At 46.6% G+C, this 10,000-nt stretch overlaps 1 protein-coding gene across 3 annotated transcripts in view; it reads left to right on the forward strand.

The window, feature by feature from the left end:
* The window catches only part of pex5lb (peroxisomal biogenesis factor 5-like b), a 20,231-nt gene that overhangs the window by 3,303 nt on the left and 6,928 nt on the right, over positions 1-10,000 (forward strand). The window contains exons 1-8 of one of the 3 annotated variants that reach the window (XM_061084163.1): positions 2,877-2,951; positions 3,946-4,060; positions 5,626-5,835; positions 6,060-6,180; positions 6,269-6,332; positions 7,841-7,939; positions 8,718-8,837; positions 9,751-9,894. In XM_061084163.1, the coding sequence (XP_060940146.1) occupies positions 2,880-2,951; positions 3,946-4,060; positions 5,626-5,835; positions 6,060-6,180; positions 6,269-6,332; positions 7,841-7,939; positions 8,718-8,837; positions 9,751-9,894 (945 nt within the window). In that variant the 5' untranslated portion in view covers positions 2,877-2,879. Of the gene's footprint in view, positions 1-2,876; positions 2,952-3,945; positions 4,061-5,625; positions 5,836-6,059; positions 6,181-6,268; positions 6,333-7,840; positions 7,940-8,717; positions 8,838-9,750; positions 9,895-10,000 lie in introns of those variants that run through there. The other 2 variants (XM_061084161.1, XM_061084162.1) reach the window with 2 other exon arrangements.

The following is a 10,000-nucleotide window of genomic DNA, read 5'->3' on the forward strand; positions in this document are numbered from 1 at the left end:
CTTGAATCTTTGTTGTGATTGGATCCAGATCCTTGAATCTTTGTTGTGATTGGATCCAGATCCTTGAATCTTTGTTGTGATTGGATCCAGATCCTTGAATCTTTGTTGTGATTGGATCCAGATCCTTGAATCTTTGTTGTGATTGGATCCAGATCCTTGAATCTTTCATGTGATTGGATCCAGACCCTTGAATCTTTGTTGTGATTGGATCCAGATCCTTGAATCTTTGTTGTGATTGGATCTAGATCCTTGAATCTTTGTTGTGATTGGATCCAGATCCTTGAATCTTTCATGTGATTGGATCCAGATCCATGAATCTTTGTTGTGATTGGATCCAGATCCTTGAATCTTTGTTGAGATTGGATCCAGATCCTTGAATCTTTCATGTGATTGCATCCAGATCCTTGAATCTTTGTTGTGATTGGATCCAGATCCTTGAATCTTTGTTGTGATTGGATCCAGATCCTTGAATCTTTGTTGTGATTGGATCCAGATCCTTGAATCTTTGTTGTGATTGGATCCACATCCTTGAATCTTTGTTGTGATTGGATCTAGATCCTTGAATCTTTCATGTGATTGGATCGGGATCCTTGAATCTTTGTTGTGATTGGATCCAGATCCTTGAATCTTTCATGTGATTGGATCCAGATCCTTGAATCTTTGTTGTGATTGGATCTAGATCCTTGAATCTTTCATGTGATTGGATCTAGATCCTTGAATCTTTGTTGTGATTGGATCCAGATCCTTGAGTCTTTGTTGTGATTGGATCCAGATCCTTGAATCTTTGTTGTGATTGGATCTAGATCCTTGAATCTTTCATGTGATTGGATCCAGATCCTTGAATCTTTGTTGTGATTGGATCCAGATCCTTGAATCTTTGTTGTGATTGGATCCAGATCCTTGAATCTTTGTTGTGATTGGATCCAGATCCTTGAATCTTTGTTGTGATTGGATCCAGATCCTTGAATCTTTGTTGTGATTGGATCCAGATCCTTGAATCTTTGTTGTGATTGGATCCAGATCCTTGAATCTTTGTTGTGATTGGATCCAGATCCTTGAATCTTTCATGTGATTGGATCCAGATCCTTGAATCTTTGTTGTGATTGGATCCAGATCCTTGAATCTTTGTTGTGATTGGATCTAGATCCTTGAATCTTTGTTGTGATTGGATCCAGATCCTTGAATCTTTCATGTGATTGGATCCAGATCCATGAATCTTTGTTGTGATTGGATCCAGATCCTTGAATCTTTGTTGTGATTGGATCCAGATCCTTGAATCTTTGTTGAGATTGGATCCATATCCTTGAATCTTTCATGTGATTGCATCCAGATCCTTGAATCTTTGTTGTGATTGGATCCAGATCCTTGAATCTTTGTTGTGATTGGATCCAGATCCTTGAATCTTTGTTGTGATTGGATCCACATCCTTGAATCTTTGTTGTGATTGGATCTAGATCCTTGAATCTTTCATGTGATTGGATCGGGATCCTTGAATCTTTGTTGTGATTGGATCCAGATCCTTGAATCTTTCATGTGATTGGATCCAGATCCTTGAATCTTTGTTGTGATTGGATCTAGATCCTTGAATCTTTCATGTGATTGGATCTAGATCCTTGAATCTTTGTTGTGATTGGATCCAGATCCTTGAGTCTTTGTTGTGATTGGATCCAGATCCTTGAATCTTTGTTGTGATTGGATCTAGATCCTTGAATCTTTCATGTGATTGGATCCAGATCCTTGAATCTTTGTTGTGATTGGATCCAGATCCTTGAATCTTTGTTGTGATTGGATCCAGATCCTTGAATCTTTGTTGTGATTGGATCCAGATCCTTGAATCTTTGTTGTGATTGGATCCAGATCCTTGAATCTTTGTTGTGATTGGATCCAGATCCTTGAATCTTTGTTGTGATTGGATCCAGATCCTTGAACGTGCTTTTTTTTGTACCTGGACCATTGTGCCTGTGTTTGAATATTCTGGATCTCATCCTGGTATTCTGAACATCTTGTAGATCTAGATCCTCGTAACTAGATTCTGTCACATATCTGGATCATTGTGTGTAGACTGTGTTGTTGGATCCAGATGTTTGTATCTGGATCATATCTAGATGTGGCCTTTGTATCTTGATCCTTATGCTAAGGTACTGTTGGATATTGTAGCTGTTAACGTTAGCATAGCACTGGCTAGCAGCTGTTTCCTGTGTTATGCTAAGCTAGGCTAAACCTGTGACAGATGAAACTGGAGTGAGAGTGAGTTTTATGGTTCATCCGTGTGTGTGTGTGTGTGTGTTTGTGTGTGCGTGTGTGTGTGTTTGTGTGTGTGTATGTGTGTGTGTGTTTGTGTTGGCTGGACGTCACAGGTTGGAACCACGTGTAGCACATGGACGTCACAGCGTCCCTGTGCGTGGGCGCTAACTGTCAGAATTCATTTTCACGGGAGGAAGTTAAGATTCCAGAAATCTTGGGACACAGGACGAGTCATCAAACATGTTTTACAGAAGGATAAAGTCAAAGATTAATATGTGAAAATACCAGAATGTTGGTTTTATATAGAAAAGTGAAGAGTTGCTTCAGAATTCATCATGTTCACGTGGTAGAAACGTGTTTTTACAATGAAAACTCATTATTCTCACTTTTTATCACGTCCGGATTTATTCTGTTTATTTTCCTCGTGAGGTCGTTAAACAACCTGGCGTCAGCTGGGTCAGTAAATCCAGGGTCAGGAGGTCGTCTCCACAGAAACGCACGTAAACGTTTCCTGTCAGACGACCCGGAACATGAATTACAACCAGAAGAAGAAGTTCTCAGCGTCTGAGTGAATCCACCTGTCAATCAACCTGTCAATCTACCTGTTGTAGGGAAAAGGTGAAAGGGTCGTTGCCATGGTGCTGAAGGAGCTTCCTGGTAAAAAGGCCTCCTCCGAAGGAAACCCCCTCCTCACCGTGACAACCAAGGTTGGCATGACGACCACGCTTGTTTGTTATGTGGCACTATCAGAGATTCATTTTTTATTTCTTCTTGTTTTTCCTGAAACTTAAAATATATATTTTAAGTTGATTATAAAAAACTAATCATAATATTAATAATAATTAACATTTTGTGAAAGCATGAATGTGAGTGAGACTGTTGTTGGTGCTCATCATCTGATCCAACCAGCGTCTCCTGGTCTTCTGGGACATTCTGCTTTTTGTCTTCGAAGTTTCACAGGATTAAACACTAACGTCTTCCAGTTGACATGTGGACGTACACGACTGCGTGGATCAGGAAACTCGCACACAGACAGACACACACAGTCTGTGATCAGAGAGAACCAGGCCTCAGACTGAACCACTGAATTAAAGGTTGCACTTTGTCCTACATTTCCCAGAATTCCTTTCAGTAACTGGCAGGAAGTAGTTACCTCAAAGCTTCTTTCAGACCTGCACTGACCCATGTGACCTCTGCAGCAGAATTCAAACTTGACTTCCTGTCTGCTGCTGTGTTGTTCACGTGAGAAACAAACTGAGGGGTCTGACAGATCAGCTGGTCCCTCTGTTCTGATTGGCTGTCGGCCTCTGCTCTCACTCGGTTGTTAGGGGGCGTGTCAGACTGGCCACAAGGTGTGAACGGAGACTTTTTACTTTTGCGTTGGTTTGGTTCAGACTCCTGTCGACAAGCTTCAGGTGTTTCAACCTGAAACGGTTTCTCACCTTGTTTCATATCAGACTTTCCTTCTCCTGCAGAACTTCATGTAGAAACCGGATGGTTTTAAGTTTCCTTCAGTTGTCTGTTCATCAGTTCACTGTCATCTCAGCTGCTTTTATTTTGAAAAAACAGGAAGTGATCATAGTCAATTCAGTCTCAATTTTGCACCTTCTTTAAAAATGAATCAGCATGAGGATGAATTAGTTTCAGGACCCTGATGATTCTCTTCCTGTGTCTCGGTCACGTCTTCTCATTTCTCTGCAGCTGGTCGGCGAGCAGCAGGAGAGTCGCCCCCTGCTGAGTCCCTCCATCGATGACTTCCTGTCAGAGAGCCGTGGCGACGCCGCCTCCTCCCGACCTCTCACCTCCAACACAGCAGGTAGAGTCCTGACGCACTAATGATCTCACACACACACACACACAATCATCAGACTGTAAACAAAGAGGAACGACACGATGGCTCCTGAAACTGAAGCCAAATCATCTTCATCGCCCCCTGGTGTCTGGCTGCAGTATAGCTCTTTAACCTCCTCCATGTTAGCAGATGGGACATGGAGGAAAAATAATAAATTAAAAGTAGACGTTAAATAAATGTTAAAGATGTTTGTGTTGTTTCAGGTCGTTCTTCTCTCTGATGTTTGTTCAAGTGTTTCTGATCAGTTTGGTTTGAACCAGTTATTTGAGGATATTGATTGACAGCTGAGGCTGCAGCTTCTTCCAGCCTGAGCTCCTCAGGTCTCTGGATCTTCTCTGGAGGATCACACTCAGTTCCTCCTCCTCCTGAGCTCCTGTATAGAGTCTGAATCAAGGAGCAGTGTGAACACTAGAGGATCCTCCACTGCTGCTCACTGTCCTGGAGCTCAGGTCTGAAAACAGTTTAACTCCCTGATCACTTCTGTGAATGACGTCATCTCCACAAGATCTGTGTTTCCAACCGATAGGACACACATGTGCACAGACAGCCAATCAGATCAGCTGCTGGCCTGTACTGGTTCCTTGGATCCTTAGACGTGAAGTTAAAGACTCATGCTCCTCCTCCTCCTCCTCCTCCTCTCCTCACTCTGTTGTTTTCTAACTTTCTAACTTCCTGTGTCCTCCTCACTTGTCTCTAACTTCCTGTCCTTGGCCGACCTCCTTCCTGCTCCGTGACCATCTGTCACCTGCAGCGTCCGTTATTCACACCTCTGACCTTCTCTCTGTTCCTGTAACTGAGACGCAGCTGAAATCGGAGTAAAGCTGTGGTGGAGTGTCAGCATGATGAAGGTCACAGTGACCTCTGCAGCTCGTAGCCATTCATCCATGTGGCCGCAAGTATGTGGACGGCTGAACGTTTCTGCTGTTCTGATCAAATCTCATCAGTTTCTCTCATTGATTATTGGACTTATTAATAATTTATATAAATACCAGATAAAAACTGTCACAGTCAATGAGAAGTGAACTTTATTTATTTATTTAATGTGCGAGACAGACAGACAGACAGACTGAGTGAGTGAGTGAGTGAGTGAGTGAGTGAGTGAGTGAGTGACTCTAGAACCACCAGAGAACCTCTGGTCCCAACATGTGGTTCCAGTCTCTGTAACAGAATCCTAAGATCTGTGGTGTCAGATGCTGCTCTAAGATCCAACAGGACCAGGACAGAGACACGTCCATTATCTGAGGACATGTCTCTGTCCTTGTCCTGTTGGATCTTGACCGATTTTTTCACAGCGGCCAACCGGGCCCACGAAGGAGTAAGATAAGATAAAAAAATTAAACTAGCAGATGCTCACTGTCCCTCCTCCTGTCCGTCCTCCTGTCCCCCCTCCTGTCCCTCCTCCTATCATTCCTCCTGTCCCTTTTCTTGTCCCTCCTCCTATTACTCCTGTCCTTCCTTCTGTCCGTCCTCCTGTCCCTCTTCCTGTCCTTCCTCCTGTCCCTCCTCCGGTCCTTCCTCCTGTCCATGAGTTCTGTCCACAGCTCTGAACCTGGTGGACCTCAGCGAGCCGGGAGGGGTCAGTGGGGGGGGGAGGAGGAGGAGGACTCCTCTGAGGAGGAAGGGCAGCTCGATGAGTCCTCGACGGCGAGCGTGTCCTGAGGAGACGGAGCTTATCCAGGTGGAGGTGGATCACCTGCCCGTCCGTCCCAGGACACCTGAGCGGGTGTCACACGACTCAGGTAAGACAACGCCCCCCCCACCCCACCCCACCCCCCCTGTTGTTGCTCATTTTGTTAAAAGCTTTTTAATCTGAGCTTTTACTCTGATGAGACTTCCTGTCCGACACTGACGTCCACACGTCCTTCAATCATCTTTATCAGCGTTTCAAACAGAGTTCAGCCATGAACAACGTTTCATTACCAACACTCGCACCTGAGGCATCGTGTCGTTGTCATGGTTACAGGTAGTCTATCGTCTCCTCTGGACAAATGGGAAGAGGTGAATCTGGACGTGGAGGACGGAGGACACAGGAGGAGACATGAGAAGAAATGCACCTCCCATCACTCCTCCAGTGAACTGCTGTGGTAAAACATCCTTATCTCTGCTGGAGTGATCACTGCCGCCTCCAGGTGGCGCTAATGCTAACAACAGCTCTTTGTGTTCCTGCTGCAGGTCTGCAGAGTTCAAAACTGATCCAGTGACGAAGAGCGTCCACAGCCTCAACTCGTCACCACAGGTACTACAACCAGTCCTCCCAGTGCAGGTCTACAGCACAACCAGTCCTCCCACTGCAGGTCTACTGCACAACCAGTCCTCCCACTGCAGGTCTACTGCACAACCAGTCCTCCCAGTGCAGGTCTACTGCACAACCAGTCCTCCCACTGCAGGTGTACTGCACAACCAGTCCTCCCACTGCAGGTCTACTGCACAACCAGTCCTCCCACTGCAGGTCTACTGCACAACCAGTCCTCCCACTGCAGGTCTACTGCACAACCAGTCCTCCCAGTGCAGGTCTACTGCACAACCAGTCCTCCCACTGCAGGTCTACTGCACAACCAGTCCTCCCACTGCAGGTCTACTGCACAACCAGTCCTCCCAGTGCAGGACTACTCCTAAACCAGTCCTCCCAGTGCAGGTCTACTCCTAAACCAGTCCTCCCAGTGAAGGACTACTCCTAAACCAGTCCTCCCACTGCAGGTCTACTGCACAACCAGTGCTCCCAGTGAAGGACTACTCCTAAACCAGTCCTCCCAGTGCAGCACTACTGCACAACCAGTCCTCCCAGTGCAGGTCTACTGCACAACCAGTCCTCCCAGTGCAGGTCTACTGCACAACCGGTCCTCCCACTGCAGGTCTACTGCACAACCAGTCCTCCCAGTGCAGGTCTACTGCACAACCAGTCCTCCCAGTGCAGGACTACTCCTAAACCAGTCCTCCCAGAGCAGGACTACTGCACAACCAGTCCTCCCAGTGCAGGTCTACTCCTAAACCAGTCCTCCCAGTGCAGGTCTACTGCACAACCAGTCCTCCCAGTGCAGGACTACTGCACAACCAGTCCTCCCAGTGCAGGTCTACAGCACAACCAGTCCTCCCAGTGCAGGTCTACTGCACAACCAGTGCTCCCAGTGCAGGTCTACTGCACAACCAGTCCTCCCAGTGCAGGTCTACTGCACAACCAGTCCTCCCAGTGAAGGACTACTCCTAAACCAGTCCTCCCAGAGCAGGACTACTGCACAACCAGTCCTCCCAGTGCAGGACTATTGCACAACCAGTCCTCCCAGTGCAGGTCTACTCCTAAACCAGTCCTCCCACTGCAGGTCTACAGCACAACCAGTCCTCCCAGTGCAGGACTACTGCACAACCAGTCCTCCCACTGCAGGTCTACAGCACAACCAGTCCTCCCAGTGCAGGACTACTGCACAACCAGTGCAGGGAGGACTGGTTGTGCAGTTGTGCAGGACTATTGGTAGTGCAATAGTCCTGCACTACCAGTCCTCCCAGTGCAGGACTATTGCACAACCAGTCCTCCCAGTGCAGTGTAACACAACATTATGACGATTAGGACGTTTTTAATTGATAAAACTTCAGTTTATTTGGTAACAAATGATCGTAACTATTAGACAGAGCTGCTTTTTAGTGTTTCTCACTGTGTGTGTGTGTGTGTGTGTGTGTGTGTGTGTGTGTGTGTGTGTTTGTGTTTGTGTGTGTGTCTGTGTCTGTCTGTGTGTGTGTGTGTGTTTTTAGGAATGTGAGGCGTCCAGACAGAGAAGACGAACTCGTTGCGTTCTGAACAGAAACGAGTCTCAGGACGACGAGTTTGTCAGAGCGAAGGCTGCTGTCGAGGTACACACACACACACACTGACACACACTGACACACACTCACACACACTGACACACACTGACACACACTGACACACACTGACACACACTGACACAAACTGACACACACTCACACACACTCACACACACTCACACACACTCACACACACTGACACACACTGACACACACTCACACACACTGACACACACTGACACACACTGACACACACTGACACACACTGACACACACTCACACACACTGACACACACTGACACACACTCACACACACTGACACACACTCACACACACTCACACACACTCACACACACTGACACACACTCACACACACTGACACACACTGACACACATTGACACACACTGACACACACTCACACACACTCACACACACTCACACACACTGACACACACTGACACACACTCACACACACTGACACACACTCACACACACTGACACACACTGACACAAACTGACACACACTGACACACACTCACACACACTCACACACACTCACACACACTCACACACACTCACACACACTGACACACACTCACACACACTGACACACACTGACACACACTGACACACACTGACACACACTGACACACACTGACACACACTGACACACACTCACACACACTGACACACACTGACACACACTGACACACACTCACACACACTCACACACACTCACACACACTCACACACACTCACACACTCACACACTGACACACACACACTCACACACACTCACACACTCACTGGTTGTGTGTTTTTCAGTCGGACACTGAGTTCTGGGATAAGATGGAGGCCGAGTGGGAGGAGCTAGCTCGGAGGAACTGGCTGGAGGAGTCCGAGGATCAGGAGCCGGTCCCGCCCAGCGCCTCCCCTGTGGAGAAGGTGAGTTGAAACACCGGTCCTTGTGGATCTGTAGACCTGCAGATCTGTGGACCTGTAGACCTGTAGACCTGTTGACCTGTAGATCTGTAGACCTGTAGACCTGTAGACCTGTAGATCTGTAGATCTGTAGATCTGTAGATATGTAGACCTGTAGACCTGTAGATATGTAGACCTGTAGATCTGTATCCTCAGTGATCGGAGATAATCCCTTCTCTGATTGGATGTTACATCACCATGGTGACGGAGTTGACCTGGTTTTGATGCTTTCATCTTCCTTCTGTTCTTTCTTCACTCGTTTCATTGATACGAACAAAAACACGTTGTGACCTTTGAACCTAAATAACGAGCGAGCTTCTAACACGGGACACGAACCTCTGGTGACGAAGAGCTGACCACACGATGAAGATGTGAGGACAGTTTGTTTAATCAGAGCTGACGATGTGTCAGGTGATGTAAACATGATCACGTGACCTCTGCAGAAGAGGTCACTTCCTGTGTGTGTCTGCCCCCCCGGCTGCTCCACCTCTCACCTGAACCAGGAGGAGGATCTGATGCTGAGATGTTCAGCTGTGAAAATGATTTATTTCATTTCACTTCACAGTGAATTCATATTATTGAATTTTTCACTTCTGGTATAAAACAAAACATTCAAATAATTCAGACTAATATAAAGATTTTAGTACAAGTCTCAGTCTAATATAGTAATTGTCAGATTGCTGGATAAAGAAAATGATAGTTGCAGCAGTGATCTATGACGTTATTGTTTTGTATGAGTTGTTGATGAAAGTGTGTAGCTGTGAAAGGAGACCCGGTGGAACTCCACACGTTGTTCTGATCTTTAAAAACCTGAAACATCACGGACATGTTCTCTGGCGTTTGTGTTTATTCACAAAGTGGCGTTTGTTTTGTTCAGGGTTACTTCTTCAACCCGACCAACCCGTACAGAGAGACGACCAGCGCCTTCGCCGAGGGGCAGGAGCGAGCCCGGGACGGGGACCTGAACGCCGCCGTGCTGCTGCTGGAGGCCGCCATCTTACAGGACCCGCTGGACTCTGAGGTGCAATGTCCTCATAAATCTGTGGCTCAATATTCATGGATTGATCCGGAAAAGATAAATCAATGACGGTGAATTTGTGGTTGTGATTAATTTTTCTATTAAAAGA

Source organism: Limanda limanda, chromosome 13, assembly GCF_963576545.1.
Source record: "Limanda limanda chromosome 13, fLimLim1.1, whole genome shotgun sequence".
Lineage (NCBI taxonomy): Eukaryota > Metazoa > Chordata > Actinopteri > Pleuronectiformes > Pleuronectidae > Limanda > Limanda limanda.